Raw genomic sequence first — 23,533 nt, forward strand, 5'->3', positions numbered from 1 at the left:
ACAAATCCTAAATGTAACTAGACAACAAACGGAGATTTATTGTATATACGAAAGATCTCTTATGGAAAATCGTACCTCGAGGAAGATCAACAAATAGGCAGTTTTAACTTGATTTTGAAATGCAAACATGATAGAGAAGGTATGATAATGGAATTGGAGGCCCCCTAGGGCTAAGAGGCTTTTCTACATTGAAAACAAAGATGTTACCTTCCAAAGGGCACGAGTTGGTTGAGTGAAGAGATCTATGCATCCACCTTTTTATAAAGGTGCCGCACTAGGGATCCAAAGGGGGGCTCGCTGGTGGTTAGAGTTCTCACGTTATCAAAAAAGAAATACATCTCAACCAAGGGTGAGTCTACTACAAACTTCCTCCTCGGGAAGTAATCGCTGTCCCGCTAATTCTCTCATCATCTCTTTTGAAACTTATTTCTTTGAATGATTAGGGAAAAACAAAAAACCATTGTTCTTATCTAGGGAATAGATCTAAACAGACTCAAAAAAACAAATAGTATGTATATTTGCTAAACCTGCAAATAACCTTGACATATGAAACTTTTAACAGCCACATTGGTTTTAAACCTAAAATCACTTCCAAATAAACTCATGCTGAAACTCCTTCAAGGTTGACTTTAGATCAATAATCATTTTCCAACTGAACTGTTGCCTATTATGAGATTAACAATATTACTTTGTCCAAACGGGCATCAGACTGCTCAAGCTGCTTTCTGAACTTGGGCTCAAAAAATCCTCCATATTCCCGACTTCAGTCAAAACTGCCATCCTTAAATCAGAGAAAATAGATCTTCAAATGAAAATATGATGTTACGCTTCATAAACACAATTCAAATTAGTTGGCACAGAGCATAGCTTGTATAGATAGAAGGCTAAACATCCATATTACATCCCATGCTTTGGAAAAACCAAAACAGAGCAGGATAAATATCCCACCAAACATGTCACCGGAGAAAGACCTAGAAAACTGGTATTTTTTCTACCATTACAGTAGCAGCCGCACAAAACCATTAGAAATTTAAAGCAAGAATTCATGTGCAATTCCAACACTGACCTAGGGAAAGAGAACATAATTTTCACATTCATCAGCTCAGCTGTGCAGATTTAGTACCGATCGTAACGCCTGAGAACAGAAGGAAATGATTCCTCAGCATAAAAAATCTGCATAAAACTTGCATATGCAAAGCTCACAATGCAAGAAAAACATGCACTGCATAAATTATTAATAACAAAATGCAGTAAATCAATGGCTGTTTCATGAACAACCATTACAATCTTTAAAGTTTCCAGCATTTTGGAAAGGCTAGTAGCCCCAGCATAACAGTTTTCTCCAGGAAAATAACATTCTCAGCATAAGTCACCTAGAGGAAGCAGCTCTCTAGAAGACTGCTGAGGCCATAAGAAAAGAGTTCAGGCAAAAAAAAATTGGACAGAACTATAAAACAACAGTGACTATGAAGACAACAGCACTGCAGCAGCTAATGCTGACAATGAATCAAAAGAAAAAAAAAAAAAAAACTCTATAGAATAGGGCAGTTATATGAATCCTCCTCTGTGATCTCAGTCAAAATACAGTGGAAATTGGAGGGCAACAAATTCCTACCATCTCAATCTAAATTTCTCTAGGTCAAACTCTACCCTTCCTAGGACCTCTAACTTCAATCGGACCACCTTTTTCTGGCAACTGCATTTTTTGTCAATCTTGCAAATGCAGAGCCTCAAGTAAAATATAACAAATCTGGAAATGCCAATGCCAAACGAACAAGACAGCTCCAACAGCATGTCTTTGGTGCCATTTAGCAGGTACACTAGAATGGCAGGAAACTTGTAGGCTTAATACAGATGATTTTTTATTTGTTGAACAATAAAGAGGAATGTACTCAAACAACTATAGCACAGGAAAAAGTTGGAAAGTGGGAGGGAAAGTGGTGGGTTGACAGAAATTCAGAGGCAAGTAAAAGTTAAGAAGGTTCGAAGCTTTTCCATGATAAAGCTTTTTAGCAGCCGGTGCAAAAAAATGATATTTAACCCAACAAGAATTTCTAGGGGCAAAGCATTGTATTTACAAACTTATTACTGATACAACCAACTATTCAGTTGACCATAAATTACTCAAAAATCTAAAACATAAATCTCTTGCATCTTCCTCATTCAATTATCTCTGAACTTTTCTCAAGAGCATGAAGGCTGACATGCTTACACCTCATGCCTTCTGGTGCAGTCCAGGCCTTAACACATGCTAGATAGGGGTAAACATTCAAAACGAATTCCCCAGTCCATTAAAAAGTGTGTTTATTGTCCAGCATCATACTTTGCCACTTTAATTAAGACAAAGTATATCAATTCTAATAGGCTCGTCCTATAAACGACAACAATGATGGACCCCACTCAGCCAGAGCATGTAAGGGCTCCCTTTCGGTTAAGGATCATAAAACGAGTTTCTACATTGTTGTTTTTAAAAATGAAAACAAGGGACTGTATCGTGTATTTTTTATGCTAAAAGGTGCATTTTCTTAGTTGTTTTTGAAGTTGTTTTCAGAATTGAAAACAGTGGAACAGCATTTTGGCTTTGGAATTTCAAAATTGTTTTCACAATTTGTCACAACAATAATTATAATTAATTATATTATTAAAAATTGGATTACATAACTGTTTTCATTGTAACCAGAAAACTATATCCGAAAACACAGGAAACACCTTAAAATCATTCCTTGAATTTTATTGGTTTTTTTTGGATATGTTCTGAAAATAATTTTTAATACAGAATGTATTTATAAAAATAAAAAAATAAGTGTGCAATGTCCAAGTACATGCCTCAGCATCAATTAAACACACCTAGAGATGTGTGATTCAAATCCAAATGAAAGAATTTTTTTTATAAAGAACACATCACAGAATGAATCAAGTTCAACTGCAACCTAGACTAGTCAAACAAAACAGCAATTTCACAATGATGCTGCAATGAAATATGAAAAAACAATCACACCAGACAATCGCAATGCTTGCGATAACATCAAAGGAGGAGCACAAGTACCTGTGGCGATCATAATCTCTGGAACGCTCCCTTGACCGTGAGCGTGATCTTCGACGGCTTCTTGAATCATAACTGCGAGAACGATCTCTATCACGCTCCCGATCATGGTCACGATCGCGATCATAATACCTATCACGATCTCGGCTCCTACGATCATGATCCTTATACTGCTCACGGCTATCAGCCCGATCCCGGTCCCTGCTAGTTTCCCTGTCTTGGTCTCGACTTCGTTCTTTGGATCTATAAGATCATGAGGGTAAATATGGAACAACAAAGAACTTAAAAGTGCGGAAAACTAATAAAAAACAATGTCAGACTACCTTCTACCATCATCATGCCGATCAATCTTGCGACTCTTGTTTCTCTCCTCCTGAGATATTAAACATCAAGTACGTACTATTGAACCCCCTTTTTAACCGAAAAAATTAACCCACTTGTGCAAAACTAGAAATGGTGACATCATAGGGACTAGAATAATATCTACATGAAAATTATGCATGATACGCCATAAACTTTTCACCAAAACCAGTAAAAGGCATCAACTCAAATAACATGGAAACTTACCGTCACATAACTAAAACATCAGGCCTTAGGCATAATCTCCCAAACATGCAATGCTTACTCAACCACGCCCAAGCATGTTGAAAAGTTCATGCAAATGCTCTCACATAATTTTCTTATAAATTACTCATAATAGCATAAGGCTCTCCAGAATTTACAAAGAAGAATACAATTCAAATCCTAGTAAAGTTACATAATGAATCTCGTGACACCAGTCTCCAGTAATGGGTGGTGAGTAAAATCTCATGATACAGAAACAACAGAAAGGACAACTACAGCAGCTGACGTCGCTTTTCTCCACGCAAAAGAAAAAAACCTCAATTATCTAATAACTAGATCTTAATGAAAAGATACTAAAAAATGCACAACCACTCTTCTCCGAGGTTAGAAAACTCACAGATGGCATATTAACTGAGAATCTCTAGAGAAGAATGTGAAACATTATACCAGCACCTGAATCAACATATTCACAGTACCAGCTTAAGAACAAACCAAGGATATTTTAGATGAAACAACATATAAAACCCACTTAGCACTACAGCATTAAACTGAATATGAACTGTATAAAGTTAATCTGTAACAAAATTGTGGATCATTGTTCCCAGTAAAATGCATAGTATATTCTAGTATTATGTTCAACTGCATAGAAAATAAGCAACATTGATTAATAGACAATAAAATCCACATTTTGTGTGCTAATAAGCATCCAGATTTCACCATACAATTACCAAATAAAAATTCTATTTATACAAAAACAAATATTACCTGAAGCTCCACTAACTTCTCGCGGATTTGCATATAGCCCAAGTGAAGCTTTCCTCCAAAATGATCTGCTAAACGACGGTCACTGAAAAACAACATGAAATTCCAAATTTGTGATCTCACCATATCTACAACTTTTTTAAAAAATTAGTGAATATAGTGGTACATTTGCCCCATAACTTTCTAGCTAACAATAGCATGATCTACAAGTATTAAACAGAAAAAGACGCACATTCTTTAGCTGCAAAAGTTATCCTCGTAAAACTGGGCCCAAAAGCCTGCTGGTGACAAGGAGGTATAACCGCAAGGTCAAAAGATGGAAGTATTTGAAGCCCCAAATACTAGTTCTTTGTCACTCTTAGAAAAGCATAGTTATTTCATAGCAATAAGATCAATAATTTTACCTGTCATAAACACTCAAAAATGCTCCACAAATGTCGCAGACACGTAACTTCTGATCAGTCTGCAAAAGCACCAGATTTTGGAAACCTTAGATAACTATGTACATCATAATTGTCAAATGTATCAATCTCAAATTAAAATATACTTTAAACCAGTGTTTTAAAAGGCTTTCTTGAGGCATGATGCATTTTGGGCATAAAACACCCTAAGGAGCAACTTAAAAAAGCAAAAGTCCTCAAATGCGTTGCCTTAGGGGCTGATGCATATGCCTCAGAACAAAATTCACGACTTTTATGCCTCTGATGGAAATGCGTATGCCTTTTGGGAGCAGATAAAATTGCTCAATAATATTAAAAGTATTCAACAAAAAAAAAAAAGTTAGGCTCCCCCCCCCCCTCAACAACTGAAGGACTTGTGCAGAGCTCTTCCTCTCCAACAGCTCCCTCCAGCCTCTCATCTCTCTCCAGCAACCCCTTCTGACCTCTTGTCCCTCTCCAGTCTTGTTCGTCTCAGGAGACTGTCAGTATGTTTCAAATCTATCTCATTCTCAAGTCTGAACTGAAACTCTGAAAGTCAAGGTGAGTTGCACTTGCAGCTGCTTTTGAATTGTTTTGACTTTTCAATTTTCATATGTGAATTATGAAAATTTGGAAAATTAGGAAAGAATGAAATCAATGAATGAACAAATAAATCCTTGCTGATTTAAGAGCTGCTGTTCCAATTTTCAATTTTCATATTTCAATTTTCAGTTACTGCTGTTCATTTCTCACGTTTGAATTTTCAATTTTCATTAGTTAGTATAGTTACCCCCCAATTATCCTCGCTGTTTGTTTTAGGTTTTTACTTTTCCCCAAATTTTCCACAACAGAAGATTGAAGAGCAGCTGTTTCTCTGCTGCTCTTTTCCCCATTTCCTGCAAAGAGCTCTCAAGTCTGAAAAAAGTTTTAATTTCCTGCTGCAGCTGCAGATTGTTCCAGATCAATAAACAAAAACATGATTGAAGGTGAATCGGGAAGAAAAATATTTAAGAAGTAAATTTTGTGATCAAACTTGCAGAGGGGCTGTGACAAGATTTAAACATCATTTGGCTGGTACAAGGGAATGAAGCCTTGCGCAAAAGCTCCTCAAAACATTAGAGATGAGTGCAAGATCGCCGTTGAAAAATTCCAAGAGAAGTGTAAAAGAAATGATCTTATTGAAGAGATTAGGATGGATACAAGGGGAGGGATTGAGAGTGCTTCTTCTCCATTGGTTGGAAATGTTGAGCAACAAAAGAGTGGGAGTGGCCTTAATCTAAGGATAGAGGTCCAATGGATAAGTTCGCATCTTCACTGACCAAACAAGCCACTCTAAACTCAAAATGGAAGAAAGATGAGAGAAATGAAATGTGTAAGAAAATGAACGTCATGCGTTCAACAATGCTCTTCCATTTAGTTTTACGGATGACGTATATTGGCGTATTACGGTGGATGGTATTGCTAATTACGGGCCAAGTTTCAAGCATCCATCCATGCAAGGGATGAAGACATGGATTCTTAAAGATGAAGTGAAAGACATAAATGGCATGTTGAAAGAGAACAAAAAAGCTCGGAAGGAATATGGATGTTCTACCATGGTTGATGGATGGACTGATGGTGTTCAAGGGCCCTGATTAATTTCCTTGTGAATAGTCCTACTGTTACATGGTTTTTATATAAAAAATGGAGATTTGATATTTAGGTATATGCAAGGTCTTAAATTTCGATTTTGACTCAAATTTCGAAGCTCCAAAAGTATGGAAATTTTGACCGAAATTTCGATTTCGATGTCAATTTCGATTTCGATTTGAAAAAATAACGGAAACTAGTAGTAAAGCATGAAATTATTTGTGAAACTTTAGAAATGGTTAACAAACATAATAATATAAGTTTTAAGACTAATATATTACAAATTAAATACATCTATGTTTTGTATGAAGTGGAAAAGTCGTAAAATAGTATGTGTATCAAACATGCTTGTAAGATAATGTACATTAAACATATTCAGTTAATGCAAATGAAATTCATAAATCATTTGAAAATTATTTATTATACAAATATTGATAATTTAGACATGAATGGTTAAATAAAATATTACTATAAGTTAATTTTTTCATATAATTTCAAAAGCACTTGTGATAACCTTTTGTTTCAATAAAATAAATTAAAAGAGAAATTTCACTTCACTCTTGAATCTCTCATTTGAATTTCGACAAAATTTCATTGCATAGTTAAAATTTCGACAAATTTCGCTAAAATTTCGAGGTTTCGATAAATTTCGGATGATTCGTTGAGATTTCGACTGAAATTATGTAAGACGGAAATCGACTGCCATTTCAATTTCGAGGGTGACGGAAATCGGAAATTTAGACGGAAATTTCAACAATTTCGTGGAAATTTAAGACCATGGGTATATGGATGAGGTGGTTGAGGAAGTTGGCGAGCAGAATGTTGTGCAGGTGATAATTGATAATGCAAAGAACATGATAAGTGGTGGAAAGAGGCTTATGGGAAAGAGGGAGAAGCTTTATTGGACTTCATGTGCTGCACATTGTTTGGATCTCATGTTGGAGGATATTGAAAAATTGAAGATTCATGCAACCACAATCCTAAAGGCTAAGCAAGTTGTGAAATTTATTTATAATCATTCCTATGCACTAGCAATGATGAGGACGCATTTCACCAACAACTTTGCACTTGTCCGCCCTATAGCAACACGCTTTGCTACTGCATTTTTGACACTTCAAAGCTTTTACAAACAAAGGTACAAGCAAAGGGGAGGCCATCAATCTATGTTCTCTTCGAAGATGTGGTGCACCTCTACATATGCAAAAGTGCATGAAGGTATAAGGACTCGCTCAATTGTTTTATTTGACCAACATTTTTTGCCTCATGTGACTTATGTTTGACGATGAAAATCTCTTCAAAGCTGATACTGTTAGAGCTTTGCTGGAGGTAGCTTTTGAAGGAGATAATGCTTAAGCAACACAAGCTTGTGACAGCTCGCATTCCATAATTCCTAGAAAAATGAAGACCAATGATTATTGTCAGAACTTGAGTATGTACACATAAATAGTCATTTTTTAATATACTAAATTATCATTTTATATTTCTCCATTTCTTTTAAGTCCTAACCTATAGCTTTATTGAAATTCGCATGACCTACCCACTACCCAAGCTTCACAGTCACTTGCTTGGCTACTCCCAGACTAGGCTGGGCTACAGAATTCACCACTTTCATGCATCCTGAATCCTTCTCCAAGGATAGGTTGAGTCTCCCTCCTTCTGCCTATGAAACAAAATTATGGGTAGCCCCGGTATCCACCATAGCACGGGTACTCTTCCCATTGATCCTCAAGTCTACAAACATCAATCCTTTCGCTTGTGCAACTTTCGGTGCTTTTGCCTATTTTCCAATGCATTCACTAGTCGCATTGCACCCATCCTCAGGATATCCTCCTCTTCCTCATCACTTTCAAATGCCCTCTCGACAGTGGAAACTTGTAACGCGTTGAGTAATGACTTATGAGGCCACTCAGCAACTCTGTGAGGGCCTCGACATAAGTAGCATGAAATTTTACCCTTTCTAGTGGGCGTGTTGAACCCTCAAGACAATGAAGCTTCTTTTGAAGTTGATGACTTATAATCGGCTCCCCTCACTTTTTGATTTGCCCTTCTTGAAAGACTTTCCGTTGTTTCCGCCTACACCACTCTCTTTGGATGAAGCAGTATTATCACCAGCGTAGTTAGTCAAGCGTTCCACGGCATCTTGTGTGGTAGACAACTCTCAAACTCTTTGCCCATGAAGTTTTGCTCTTGCCCACAATTTCAACCCCTCAAGAAAATAGACCAATTTGTCCTTTCCGACATGTCCCTAATATCCAACATCAAAGCAGAAAATTGTTTCATGTATTCCTTGGTTGACCCAGTATGCTTGAGGTCTCTCGGCCTCCTCCTAGCATTGTACACAACATTCTAAGGAAAGAATTAGACCTTGAGCTCTCTCTTCAAATCTGCCAAACAATCCACTACACAGCGTCCATTCTCAATTTCATTGTACTTAGTACGCCACCACAGTTTGGCATCACCAACCAAGTACATAGTCGCAGTATCCACTTTCACTTGTTCTGAGTCCGTCCTCAAAGCGCGAAAGTACTACTCCATATCAAACAAGAAATTCTCTTACTCCTTGGCATCACAAGCACCCTCATATGTCTTGGGTTCTAGTACCTTGGTCTTACTAAACACCGGAGTGCTAGAGTTTCCCATAGCAAGAACCATCACATTCATATTTGCAGTCAGATCAGCTATCTGAGCTCGCAAGGTCTCCACAGTGTGGTGAAAGTCCTCTGCCATTTCCAATTTTGTTAATGCTTTTGTGATCCCTCCAATTCACCAACAAGTTCCAACAATCGGGCCATCTCTAAGACCATGTTGTTGGTTGTTGTCTTAGCCTATGCTTTTAGCACAATAATTCTTTCAGCATTGGTCGGCATGGTCATTTATCAAAGTTTTACCAATCCCACAACGAAGACAACTAAATTCACGTAGCAACTAACCAAGCTCTAATACCAGGTGTCACGGGCCAAATATTTCACACATTTGTGCAAGGACCGTGCAGTGCTAACTAAAGCCCTCTTGTTTAACTAGCCAACCTAGCGTTTACCACAATTCACCAACAAAACACTTTCATCGTCATTCAAGCAGATATGAGCGAATGCAATAAGCAACTTATGAAAGCAGTGGCACTTAAGGTAGTAAACATTGAAGTAACCTAATTCATTATCAACACCTACGTTAACAATGTGTCTAGGGAGGGAGGCAATTAGGCTAAACACGTTGACAATAGCTAGTGAGTTTTACAAGTTGATGAACACTCATACTCCCCTAAAGAGCTTTCTATGTTATTCTCACTCTGTCACTAGGAAACATCAATATGACCAAGGAGTCATACTCCCCTTTTTAGCCTAGGGAAGAACTCTCTGAAAAATAGCCCTACACTAGTATTTACATGATGGAAAGTCATCCCAACGCACCAGACAAGCAGTCACAGGCACCCAAGACAAAGACAAGAGGCCGAAATTGGTCACAATTAGGAAGGTGATGATGTTGAAGTGGGAGAGGGGGAATTTATAAGTGAAAGAACTCCTACTATAGATGAGTTTGATGAAGACAAGGACTTTGATGAAGACCTTGATAGTTCCCTCTGAACTTCGTTAATTTAGAATTAGATTCATAGAATCTTGGATGATGAGACATTGTGATGCTTTAATTTGGATTTCTATTCTTTTTGTTATGTTTATTTAATAGTTCAAACTTTAAAGCATGAAAATGGTGTCCATTTTGTGATGTTTATTAAAGCATGCATTATTTTAGTTTGTTAGCTAAAATTGACCTATATGATACTTAAGAATTATGTTTTTTATTTTTATTTTTCTCAATTATTCTAAATTTTTTCTCATTTGTATACTATATATAAATTTGTTTTATTTATTAATTATTAAAAAAATAAAGTCCAACAAGGCTTACACCTCAACACCTTGAAGCTTACGCCTTCACCTTTAAAACATTCCTTTAAACAAGTAGTGAAACCATCCGTTACTGATTTGCTAGATCTTAACAGAATATAATTATCCACCTAAAGAAACTTTTTTCCCCAGCAGGAATCATTTCTAATTAATAACACTAAAAAAATGTTCCTAATTGATTAGAAAATTTTCTAAGAAACAATAAAATGTTCTTTTATCAGAAAAATTATTTTTTCATCATATTCATAATAATGAAGGCCGGTGCAGGTTTAAATTCAGGAATGGACTCTCCATGTGTGGAATGAATAAGCTACCGACCATCCCAAAACTGCATAACAAGAGCATCAGGCTCTAAGCTGATAATTTAACAATTTCATAATTATATTCTCAAATGTACCCAAAAAATCTGCAATCTCTCCAAAAAAATAAAAAATCTGCCTCTATGGGCAGAAAACTCATTTCACATGCAAATTCCAAAGTTCTATAGAAGAATATTTTTGGAAACAGACCTTTTTTAGCTTAAGAATTTTAAAAAAATACGTTCCTAATTTCTACTTCAGGATGAATATGATTTCCAAATCAACCCAGCCCTTAGATCGCCCATCTTCCAACAATAAGAAGGAATATGAAGTAGCAGAGGAGGCTTTACTCACAATGCGAACATCGGCAGCAGTATACTTGGAGGAATCCAGAACAGGTTCCTGTCGTGCAGGTAGCTGAAGAAAAAAATGACATTGTTAGGCGCAAATAAAGGCTTCTACTAATGCTTGAAAATCTTTAAAGGAAGGATTGAAAGTAGGACCAAAAAAAATTCTCTTTGAACGATGTGATGTTAGCAATAATATAAATACCAATTACTTAAAACACCATACCAACAATTTTATTAAGCAATATACAATGTAGAAAAAAATTAAAAAAGGAACCTTTTTAAGAGCTTCAGCCTCTTCCAATGCTTTCTGCGCTTCATCTACCATTCCTTGCTCACCTGAAATGCATAAAGAAACAATTGTCAGCTTGAAACAACAAATAGTAATGCATTTTTTAATAATTAAGCATGCACACATGCTAACACCATCCCAGGAGCCTCACTAAAACAGCTCGAACCATCACCTTCCCTGGAAGGAAACCAAGAACAACCCACAGGGCCACAACTACATTATCAAATTTTAACAATGCAAGCATTATGGACCACTAGATTAACATTTTATCAGAAGCAATTTAATAAAATAATCTTTCTTTGTCAAAAAATCCAAAAATCACATTTAACCAGGTCAGCTTCATTTATAATTCAGCACCTTGAAGTCTATCTAATCACCCAATTATTTGGTCATATGCAGAGTCTCTTGATTTTTTGCTCGACCTTAAACAATTGCTACCATCTGCCACAGTAGTCAACGGTGCACTTAGGTGCTAGGCACAATGCAGCAATGAGGTTTGCCCCTTGTAGCAGTCAAGTCAAGACGACCTCAAGAGGCGCACCAAGGCGCAAGGCCCTAGGAGGCAGTCTCATGTATATTTTGCCTTAAGACCTGTTTTTTTTTCCCCTCATCTTCTAATCCCAGCCATCTGATTTGTGTATCTGATTATTTAAAAAAAAAATGAAAGATGAACTGCAGTATATAATATGCTATCATATCCTGCATCTAATATCTTTCGACTGTCAGCAAGTCAGCATTCTGCTGCTCTCAGCTAGAGCTGACCCCCTCACTTTACTTGTTCGGTACTTTTTAGCATTTTTTACACAATTTATGCTTCTTTTTCTACTCTGATATTCTCATACTACTACTTTCTCCTTTCGACCTTCTTCTGGCTAGTGCTTCTCTTAGTCAGAGCTATGACACCCCTTTTTTTTATGTTTTTATTTCTGTTTTCTTTTGCTGTCCTTTATACAATTTCTGCTCCTTTCCCTGAAACTAGGAAACACAGATATTTCAAAAGGGTTGGAGTGTGTGGTATACATGTCCAGCATGTGTCCGAAATTAATTTTTTTTTTTTTTATTTTTAGACCCTCACGGACACACTCCAACCTAGAACGGACACAGATGGTACATGTTTTAACTCGAATGTTGTCTTTAGCCGCTCACCGAAGAAAAAAAAAAAGAGAGGCAGATGAACTAGAGACAATCAGCAGAGCTTCACTGAACGACTTACTAGGGCACTCACAACCCCATCCTGGCATATTTGCAGCCTTTGGACCTTTCTCAGACTCCTAGTCTTCTTTGCAGGACATCTCAGCCTTCATAAACGGCGATCTGGGATGGCTTCATCACTGGAAATATCATAGCTTCATTCACTGAAGGTTGAAGCCCCTTCTCTGCCAGTCTGCCAAAAGGTCGAAGATTTGGGGCCTCTTATCTCTCAAAGGCAGCTCTTTCTTTGCTTGACATGAGTCCCTACCTCCTTCCCTCCCTCTAATCCATCTCCTTATCTCTTTGGCTCTTTTCATCTAGTTCCCAGGATATGATTTGAACTGTTGAAGTGCCCCAAGCACTTTCAGTGTTTGAATGATATGACTATTACCTCAAATTTTTCATTTACAAAGAAAAATATTATTTTATATTAATTAACTTAACGTATCCTACCCGTCTTGTATCCCTGTTTTTACAAAATCACCATATCATCGTGTCAGTATCATGTCATATCCATATCCCATGTCAGTATCAGTGCTTCCAAGCCCTGAAATTTCTGCACTGCTGCCATCAGTCTTTTCTTCTTTCTTCTTCTTTTTTCCTTTTTTTTTTTTTTTTTTTTTTTTTTTTTTTTTTTTTTTTTTTTTTTTTTTTCCCTTTTTTGCTGTTACATCTGGAAGCTGAGCTGGTTTCTTCTGGAAGTATTTCTTTTCTTTGGTATTTCTGCTTTTGCTATCTGAAATTTCCGGCATGAACACTGAATGCTGTTTCTGGAATTTCTCATACAATGAGACAAAAGCTGCTGAGTCGCTGCTCTGCTGCTGCTTTCCCCCCCTCCCTTTTTTTTTTTTTTTGGTTTGGTGATGCTTATTTCTGCTTCTATTTTGTGTAATTTATGGCACCAACATTGCATATTATTAGAAATTTATGTTAACAGTATTCGTTTTATGTTCTATTGTCAATCCTAATTTCTTGTGATTTTGAATTTTAAAAAAAAATAGAATCAATCAAGACTTTTTTTAACAATTAAATAAATAATAAAATAGTTTAGTTATTGCAATGCCCCACATAATTCAAAATATGCATTTGTTGCACTCATTTTTCAAACATATTGGATCTCAATTATTGGGCTTTTTTGCAAAAAAAAAAACACATTCATTAAATGCATAGGTAAATAAATATATTAGTTTCATGTTTTTTTTTTAAATAAATCCCGAATAGATCAATTTAATTTTGTATTCTTCATTGAAAATCACATACACGCAATAGTTGACAGCGTGATAACATCATGCTTTTAGTAATGGTGCTGCTAGCATTCTTGACAACTTCACAAACATGCATCCCAAGTTTGAACAAAGCTCTTTTTGGGTCCCATACTATCAAGCTTGACTGATGACCCTGGGACCCAAAAGTACATCATATTGGATTCGTGATACAATGTTTGTGGAGTTTTTGGAAAGGCAAGCATTTTCGTTTTGGTCATTCGTTGATGAATCAAATTGAATGAATAAATTGAATAAGAAATTGTATTAAAAAATTATATTTACAACTTATTTTTGTTATGTTTTAAATTATATATTTTATATTAACATGGTCTACAGTGCTCAACAAATTAAATAGCTATTAGTATTAGTTCTCGTGTGTTTAGAATCAAGAATCCATTATATATGGCATTTTACAAACCCATTGTGAGGCGTGCACCTTTGCCTCGCATCTTGTGCCTAGGCTCCAAGTACTTGCAACTCAGTGCACCTTGCACCTTTGACCACTATGCCATTTACACTCTCAAGCATCTAGTTTTCGAAAATGTGAAAACAGAGACAGAACCAACCCAGATGGTCATATTCAAAGAGCACTAGGCTTCCATCTTTCATACAATGGTTCATTACTTCATTTATTGTCTATTGCTTTCATAAGTTATTCCTCAACTCAAAGAATTTACAACGGCTCTAGGAAGAGATGTTATGGAATACCAAGTCTAGTGCTCCATTTTCTACTATAAAGTAGACCACCAAGGTTCATAATAGCCATAAAACACTTTTTCGTAACCATTATCACTCAGTTAACAACTCAGACACTTAATGGTTGAACTTTCAGTCACAATATCTAAATATGATCACTAATGGGTCATTTGTTGCGCACTTAATAACCTCTAAATAGAGCCGAAGACCCTAAATGGTTGAACTTTCAGTCACAATATCTAGATATGATCACTAAGGGATCATTTGTTTGCGCACTTAACAACCTCTAAATAGAGCCTAGACCCTAAATGGTTCAAAAATAAGTGAACTGTTCGTGTTTGTTTACACCTCTTAGGAGCCTCTTAATGCCTCAGGTTTCGTAAAGCAATTCTCAGTGCTCTAGTTTGGTCAGAGCATTGACTTAATGACTTTTTGACAAATTTACCCCCAAAGAAATATGCCTCCCATTCTCTCCCTCAGGACATACTCCCACAAAGAGATCAAAAACAATCTTCCCCCACAAACAGGTTCGCCTTTGCCACAAACAGAAAACAAATTCTACAAATTCACGAACAATTTCATTTCTCCTATTGAGTATCTTCATCTATCTCACAAAAACACAAATTGGCAGTCAATGATGAACAAGAAACGGTTTTCAGCGATCGGCGAAGAGGTAAAATGATGTCTTCAATGGCTAATTTGGAATCGATCTGGCAAAATCTCGTACCAGATCAAATGCCTTGGGGATTTTTTCAAGTCTGTTTTTTAGATCTTTCATTCTCTCTCAAATCAACTTGCCAATTTCGCCCCAAATCTTCGAAAAAAATTCAGAGGTAATCATAAGGAGGGAATGCATGTGGGTGGAAGCTCCAGTCTTGTCTTTGAAAAACAGAGGGCCTGATGCAGAAGGAAGAGGAAGAGATGGGTTGGGATGGACCAATGGCCTAAACGATTTACTGATTTATCCAATTGATTTCAGATTTTTTTTTTGGGGTTTTTTTTTTGCCATCCCAGTATTTGATGTATTTGTTGTATAATATTTCAATTTATATTTTGTAGTTTTACAAGGTTAAAATGGGAAAAACACACAATTCAGAGATTAGTTACCAAATGATTAAAATAATTCAGTACTCAAATTTAGAGACTGATTATAGTTACATTCAGTAACCGAATCATAGATTCAGACTGCTGATTGCTAAATTTTGTCCAATGCTCCATTCCAAGACCATCCAGCACAAGAAAATTTTTCAGCAAAAAATAAATAAAAGCTAGCTTGGTCAGCATGATAAACCAAAACTGGATAGCAAACTCCCCAACTCAAACAGAGGACAAATGCACCGCTAAAAATCATGGGACTAGCTGTTTTTTGCCTATCAAAATTCAAACATGCTCAAAGCAAACAAATCTCGCAGTATCATTGCAAATATTATAATAAGAAATGTTACATACATGATGCAACTCATTTAACGGCCTTGGTGGGTGTGTCAAAACCGATCCTATCCCAAAGCCTCATTATGCAACACAAGCCAAGCATGCTGCTCAAATTATTTTTCAGGCCATAATCAAAGCCTTATATTAGAAAAATAACCCATAATGGTAGAACCCTCCAATTGCTAATCAAGGAAAGAACAAAACACAAAGCACAATTGAGTTAAATGGATTTTCTAACAATCACTTATTCTACCTTGTTAAGTGTTAGGAAGGGGAGATTGATGACCTATCGTTAGGTTAAAATAACAGATGAGCTTGTCAATGTAGAACGTAAAGTTGAAATTATGCCGGGCTAGTTTAGCGCTAACAAGCCTTTTCTAACATAGAAGTGTATTCACAGACACATAAAATTAAACATATAGAGGAGGGTAATGCTGATATTTGCACAATAAGAAATCACAATCAGTATAATCAATTTTCATAATGATATAGAATTTGAGTGATAGACAGTAAAGACTTGTATGTTATGGTCCTCTCTACAAAACTGGGTAAATTGTAAGAATATCACTGAATTATGCATTTAATTCTATTCCAGTCACCCAACTTCAATTTGCTTGCAATCAACACACTAAACAAACAAACTTGTCGCAATGTCAATATGTTTGTTATTTTTTACCGAAGAAGATATTTTATAACATACAACAAGGAGCATAAAAAATCCTCCTTAAATGATACAATAACAAAACCATAAAAAAAAAACAAAATAAAAACAAACTAATCACAGAAAAAGAAAACCTTTGAAACATAATGCTGAAAACGCCCACAAGGAGGCCAGATACTGGATCCTATCCCAAAGCATAATTGAAGACATCCACTTCCCTGGAGAAATACGAGCATTCTGGTCCAACCAAATCCCCCACAAAACTGCAAAAATTGCACACCTCCACAATGCCAAACCATCTTTACCCCTTCCAAAACCTGAAAAAGAGATAGCTACCAAATCCTCCCAACTGGCACATCCAACTCTCTCCAAATAAGCTAAAAAGATTATTCCACACCCTCCAAGAAAAGGAGCAATGAAGGACCAGGAGAGAAGCAGATTCTGAATTTTCAAAAGCCAAAGAGAACATACATCCAGAGATGGGTCCTTGAAAAGCCTTCTACTCTGCAGTAGATTGCTAGAGTCGACTCTATTAAGAACAATCAACAAATAAAACTGACATGGACTGCCAGATGAACAGGAGGTAGCTGAAACAGCTGCAACAGCTTCTTTGGTCAGGAAAAATGGAAGTAAATTTCATGGACAGTCACTGAAATTTTGACTAAATTCTATCAGTCACTGAACTTTAAAATATTTTATTGGAGTCACTATACTTCATATATTGTTTCACTGTTCATCATTCCGTCCAATTATAAGGCCTTTCTGTTAACAGTTTCAATGCGGATGGTTTTTCTTTTTTTCCCTTTTGCATAGCACCCATTGGGATTATATACTTGGTCAAACCAATGAGAGGGCAAAACACAATGTGAAAAAGAGATGTTGCCCACCAAAGAAAGCTTCCTCATTCTCCAAGCACCCATGCTCCAGCCAACTCTTTGCAGCCCTCTCTGCCTCCACTTGTGTTAAAGCAGCACCTCTACACCTGCATCAACGGTGTTCCCTCCACCAAACCAAACAAAGACTTCTTCCAAATAACCAGCTGCAACGCGCTAATTAATGATAACATGTACCATGATCTTAACACTTTTGCAGGATAGGAAATAACTCATAATTAAAAAATACAAATCTTTGAATATTAGGATATTATTAACTGGCAGCCTCTAGCAAGTATGAATATTAGGGTATTATTAACTGGCATCCTCTAGCATATTTGCCAATTTTGGCTGTTTGGGATCCTATAATATAACAATAGCCAAAATTTTGTTATGTCTTCACCTCAAGCGAGCATCTCCATAAAATAGAAAAGTGTTGTCCTCTAACAGGTTTCCAAATAGTCTGTATTAATCGCAATTAAAAAATAGGAATATTCAAATCTTAGAATATTATTAACCAGCAACCTCTAGCAGGTTTGCTGATTCACAGCTCTCTGGGATCCTATAAAATAGCAGTCAATGTGGTTTCTCTCTTCACTACAAGTGAGCTTCTCCATAAAAGTGTGGTTTCAGTCCTTATGCAAGTGAGCTTCCCCGCGCATTTTATCTGTTACTCTCTTTCTTTATGGATGGTGAAGTGCGCGAAAGAGCACATCTTGAAGGTTGCTCCTAAGTTGGAGAAGCACCAGGGGCAGGGCAGCATCTGGTGACTCAAAAACATTTATTCCCTCTGCTTATCCAAAAAGGTTATTGAGTTGTCTTTTTTGCCTTCTCTGACAATTTTTTGTTGGACTTTCTTTCCTTCACGCTGTAAGAGCACTAGAGCAGGCAACTGGGCCTTCCCAGTTGGCCATGGTGTGGAAGAAGCCGTAGAAAATGGCAGTTTACCACACTTGCAGCAAAAAGTAGGTTCTGTGGAGCCTTCAGCTGCTGGCGCAGGCTGGCCCTCCTACTAGCATCGGCATTATCAACTTCATCTACCCCTCCGGTGGATTACTGTCATCAGCATCAGGAATCACAAACAGCATTTTGGAGGCACAGAATGTTCTATTGGGCTCCAAGTATAGTAATTCAGCAAAGCAACTTCTTCATGAAGTGATTAAAGTTCATGGGGAAATAAAAAGACTAAATCAACCAAGGGGGCTATCAGGCAGAATAAGATGACAGGGGACTATTTTGCTGTATAACTCAATCATTAATTGAATGTCCTCCAATTCATGATAAATCATAAAATTCAGATTCTAAACCCAAGATATATCCCCAAATGCTAGGTGAGCATAAGAAATGCCGCAACTTAGCAATGCATGTTATATCCAGGTGATAAGCTGCCAGAATCAGGTGCAAGGCTATCTCAGGCTGACACAATTCAAACCCTTCAGTATGGGGCAGTCAATCAATTAAATGCTGCATGATCAAATTATCATTTTTTGTTTCAACATGATCTAATAACAAATGAATGAAATGATTTGATTTCAGGGTGGCTTTCCTATTTTGTACATTGAAAAGTTCTAGGTGAAAATGATGAATTCGGTCAAAAAAATTGACTGTAAGTCATTTAAGCCTCTTTTCAATGGAATCAGATGATTCTAAATCCCTCTCCTCTCTCAGGTAATTAAGGTATGAAAGAATGTACAAAAATACAACTAGGAAGCAGTCTCCAGCTGTCCACATTGGATGCTAGCAGTAGAAGTTGCAGGCATTGCTGCAGTACAACCCCATCAGCATCTCTGTAAACACTCCCTCACACACATCTGAAAATTAGTAGTAGTAGTAGGAGTAGTAGTAGCAGTAGTAGTAACCATGGTTATCAAAATTGCGATCCAGATAGTAGAATCGTACGATTCTACATTCCAGATTCACCCAAATGATCCAAGTTGCAACAAAAATCGGAATCAAGTAGAATGGTGATAGAATCGTAAAAGAATCAGTAGAATCATAGAATCAGAATCATACAGATCCTACTTTGTTACCTGGATTGGGTTTCTTTTTTTTCTTTTTGGGCTTCAATAAAATGGCCCACTACATGTTTTTATTGGCCAAAGGCCCCAAAAGGCTTATGTTTGGTCCAAAGTCTCCAAAAACTAGGGCAAAATAGCTCCCATCCACCCATCAATGAACAGATTCAGCAGAATCTGCACCTGGCTTCCCTAGAGTTCAACACCTCAGTCCTCTACTCATTAAAGTTCAGCAACCCAGAACCTGAATTTCTCTCCTGTTCAACAACCAGATCTGGTAACTGGTGTTCAATCATCAGCAGCGAGCAGTCTTGCTATTTGATCAGCAGTTCTTCGGTGTTCAACAAGAACTCAGTCCTCAGTCCTCTTCCTTATTTGGTGTTTGACAAGAACACCTTACTCCTATTGAACACAGACTTCTTGATGTTTGATCAACCATAGCCAAGAAAAGAGCCAAACCAGCAGGCCCAGCAGAGCTGCAGAGGTATGCTTCAAAACAGATCTGCTTCTTGAAAAGACTCAACAGTGAGCACTGTTTTTCTCCTCGTCCTTTTCTTGCTCTTCTTATTTTTCTTTTTTTTATTGTTTGAACTTTTTATTGTATTTTTAACTTCTTATACTATCTATGTATTTTTAACTTCTTATACTATCTAAGTTACTAACCAATGTTTTAGTCTTAAGACTCGTCATGAAGCTCCACATATAATTTTTTAATATTTATTTAGTAATTTACATTGAAAGTAGAATTGTATCTATATCCGATTCCATGATTTGATCCAGCAGACCCCTCCAAAAATTCCACTTAGAATCCCGATTCTAATAACATCAATGCTAATAATAATAGCAATAATAGATTAAAGACAAAAAAGGAGAGGCCAGGAGTTGAATCAGCTTCATGCCACCCCTTCCATCCGTTTATTAAAAATCCATTTTAACAAATTTGGGACATTGCAACAAATGTGTTAGTTTAGTGAGTCAATTGGGACAAATTGAAGTCAGGTGATTGGAATAGAATAAATCAACAAAGGACAAAGTTCAATGACTAGAGCAATTTACCCACCAAAAAAACTTGGCAAAATTACAGTTAAATTCGAAGAGCATCTAAAAGGATTTTCAACTGAAAAAAGCATCCCATATCCTCTATTGTAAAAGATTAAGTTGCTCATATTTTCTGCCAATAACAAACTTTTTAGGTGCTGTTTATAGAAATTAAACAACTTTGAAATGCAAACATAAAACCACAACACCATCTGCCATTAAGTTCAATTATTAACTTACCAAGATCCTCTGCTTTCTTCAACTTCTCATTTATCATTTCCTGGGTACGAGGATCAGGAGCGACTACAGGCAAGGGTGCCAATGGTGGAGGGTTTGGAAGCGGCTGAGGTAAAGAAGCTCTATCTTTGTTGAAGGCATCCAAAAGAAGCATCGACTGTGATAGGAGCAGGGCAAAATGAAAGTAAAAATGGGGATGTGGAACATTTAGTCATTAATAGATTATATGAAAATCAAAATGTCAGCAGAAGCACAATCCATTCACTAAATCAACATTTAAAATGTTTCAACAACATCATAATGAAAGTTAAAATTTCCCAACAAGCTACAGATACCTGTTTGTCAGCTCTCTTGGTTCTGAGTTCTTCAACTATTTCCAAAGCCCTAATCTTGCTGTCAGTCTTGCCTTCAAGATCTGCAGATTTACACAAGTTATGTGCAAACATTACTAGGAATCAGTACATATGGCTACTCACAATGAAAACTCTCAACATATGTTAAACTGTCAATCACAATGTCTAGTACAGTCTGTGTAAGGCCTCGACAAAATATTGACCTGAACTTTTGAGATAGGAAAAGAGCAAAAGTGCTCATCTGGGTTAAGATTTGGCTAAAATTTCTCATCAGTTCACTTACCAAAATAGATTGAGCATCAAAGAACCAGCTTCAAATAAATTTTGAAACCCTAGGTTACTGCATCCTATTTAACATGAACACCCAAATCAAATAAATTTTGAAAACACAGGCTACTGCCTACTGCATCCTATTTAACATAAACACCCAAAATCAAGTAAATGTGATCAACACTTTGCATATGCTGTTGGAAACTTCTGGTTGCATAAAGGGAACTAAGATGATAAATATTACAAGGTCATAAGAAGTAAATAGAGCTTGTAAGGTTTTGTTTTATTTTGTGTTGTTTTCTTTCCTTTTTTTTTTCTTGTCTTGTTCCTTTTCTTCTTGCTGAGGATCTCGTCCTCTCCTAGGATATAATTTCTCTAATCTTTAATGTATTTCTTTTTGCCACAAAAAATAAAAGAAGTTAAAGAACGTTAATCAGGCATTCAGGCATGCATATAATTTCTTACAAGGGGTTTTTTCCATAACAAAAGAATATGGTTTCATTAGAACAGAAAGAATGTACAGAAAAGAGAACAAAAAATCATCCCAAACAAAAAAAATAAAAACAACAAAAAAAAAATAAAAAATAAAAACAACGGTTGCCAATCAAGTTAGGTATCTAAGAACCTCACTCCAAAGTTAGGCAAAATAATGGATCCTATCCCATAACAAAGAGGAATTCCACTTTTTGCCGTAAATATTCACGCATTTTTTGTTCCAACCATATTCCCCATAGCACTGCGAAAATCATACATCTTCACAAAGCATCTGCATCCTTGGTTCAACCATAATGAGAAAATGGATGTACTTAGAAAGCATTTGAATCAGGTTAGGTTATCTTAATGCCTTCCTGGAATGACTTCTTAGTTCCTAGGGAACCTTCTGCTCTACTATGCAGGAATATTTTTCTTCAGCTCACTTTTCAAGATTCTTAGCACTATAAGATATGGGTATTCTCTTGCTATTTCAATAGGATTACAAGAACACCATTGACCAATACAACAACAACAAGAAGCAGCCTTAAGTCCCACTAGGTGGGGTCGACTATATGAATCCTTTTCCACCAATTCACCCAATCGAGATCATTTTCCTCTATTAGATTAAGGGCTATTAAATCCTTCCTCTCTACCTCATTCCAAGTTATTTTACGCCAACCTCTACCCTTTTTCATACCAAAAACAATAAGATGCCCTTTGACCAATGACAATATGATATTGTGTACACTCTCGTAATGTGTATATGCATATATAATAATAACAGTAATAATAGTTGTACTATTTTTAATAATATTTTTTAACAATAATAATAATCATACTAAAGAAAACAAATGAATAAATATAGCAATAACAACAATTAGTATTAACTGTAATAACTAAAATTAATAATAGTATTAACTAATAATGATAATCATAATATTAATAATCAATAAGTATTAATAATCAATGAATATTATATTAGTTCTAATAAGATTTTTTTTATTATTAGTGAACAAGAAGGGAGCAATTTTGTTCAAGAGCAATGATGTAGGGATATTTTGTCTCATGAAGTTGGATTCCCATGGGAACCCAAGATTACTTTAGGGAGAACAAGGTATTGAATACCCTTGTTTTGAGGGCATCTTACATTTCGAGAAAATCCAAGATGCCAGCCACATAGATTCACTTGAGTTCCCAAACATGGGCATCTAAAATTCCAAACATCACATTCTCAGGAACATATAGATCACCTGAGCAAAAATTCCCCCATAGAATAATCAATAATAAGGGATATTTTCATAATTTACTACTCACATATAAGTTTCAGCCCAGGGGTAAAACACTTCCTAAACACTTAATTCAAATTTGTCTTGTCTCGACATAATTACGATCACTAACACAACGCTTGCTTCACCATTCCATTTCATTATAGGTTTCTTATGGTCTAGCACAGCCAATAGATAATAAGAGGAATCAACTCGCTAGTTCAAATTTGTTTAAGAGGTCTAAAAGGGGTTTGAGACTTGGAAATTTGGTGCCTAAAAACATCTCCGTTGGGAAAATGACTATGGAGATTTTGCTTCAAAACAAGCTCATTTTATCACTAGGTTATTAAAGTATGGTCTTCATCAAAGTGGGTGGGATGTCAAACACTCAGAGGAAGTTTTTATGTTGGTAATCCTATTTGCTTTTGATAAGACCCTTGGGTGGGAGAAACTTCATTGTTAGTTTTGGTTTCCCATCTTTATAAATTTCCCTCCAAGTACAATGCTCATA

At 36.3% G+C, this 23,533-nt stretch overlaps 1 protein-coding gene across 4 annotated transcripts in view; it reads right to left on the minus strand.

Annotated features, from left to right (window-relative positions):
• Positions 1–414: 414 nt before the first annotated feature.
• Positions 415–23,533, minus strand: part of LOC131152977 (uncharacterized) — a 28,609-nt gene continuing 5,490 nt past the window's right edge. The window contains exons 5-14 of one of the 4 annotated variants that reach the window (XR_009136135.1): positions 20,996–21,075; positions 20,664–20,817; positions 11,240–11,301; positions 10,970–11,032; positions 4,774–4,832; positions 4,373–4,454; positions 3,367–3,416; positions 3,047–3,286; positions 1,067–1,135; positions 415–773 (exon numbers count right to left, since the gene is read on the minus strand). Coding sequence is in view for 1 of the 4 variants with exons in the window: in XM_058104964.1 (XP_057960947.1) it covers positions 1,117–1,135; positions 3,047–3,286; positions 3,367–3,416; positions 4,373–4,454; positions 4,774–4,832; positions 10,970–11,032; positions 11,240–11,301; positions 20,664–20,817; positions 20,996–21,075 (809 nt within the window). In the remaining 3 variants the exon portion in view is untranslated. Of the gene's footprint in view, positions 782–847; positions 1,136–3,046; positions 3,287–3,366; positions 3,417–4,372; positions 4,455–4,601; positions 4,648–4,773; positions 4,833–10,969; positions 11,033–11,239; positions 11,302–20,663; positions 20,818–20,995; positions 21,076–23,533 lie in introns of those variants that run through there. The other 3 variants (XR_009136134.1, XM_058104964.1, XR_009136136.1) reach the window with 3 other exon arrangements.

Source organism: Malania oleifera, chromosome 4, assembly GCF_029873635.1.
Source record: "Malania oleifera isolate guangnan ecotype guangnan chromosome 4, ASM2987363v1, whole genome shotgun sequence".
NCBI lineage: Eukaryota > Viridiplantae > Streptophyta > Magnoliopsida > Santalales > Ximeniaceae > Malania > Malania oleifera.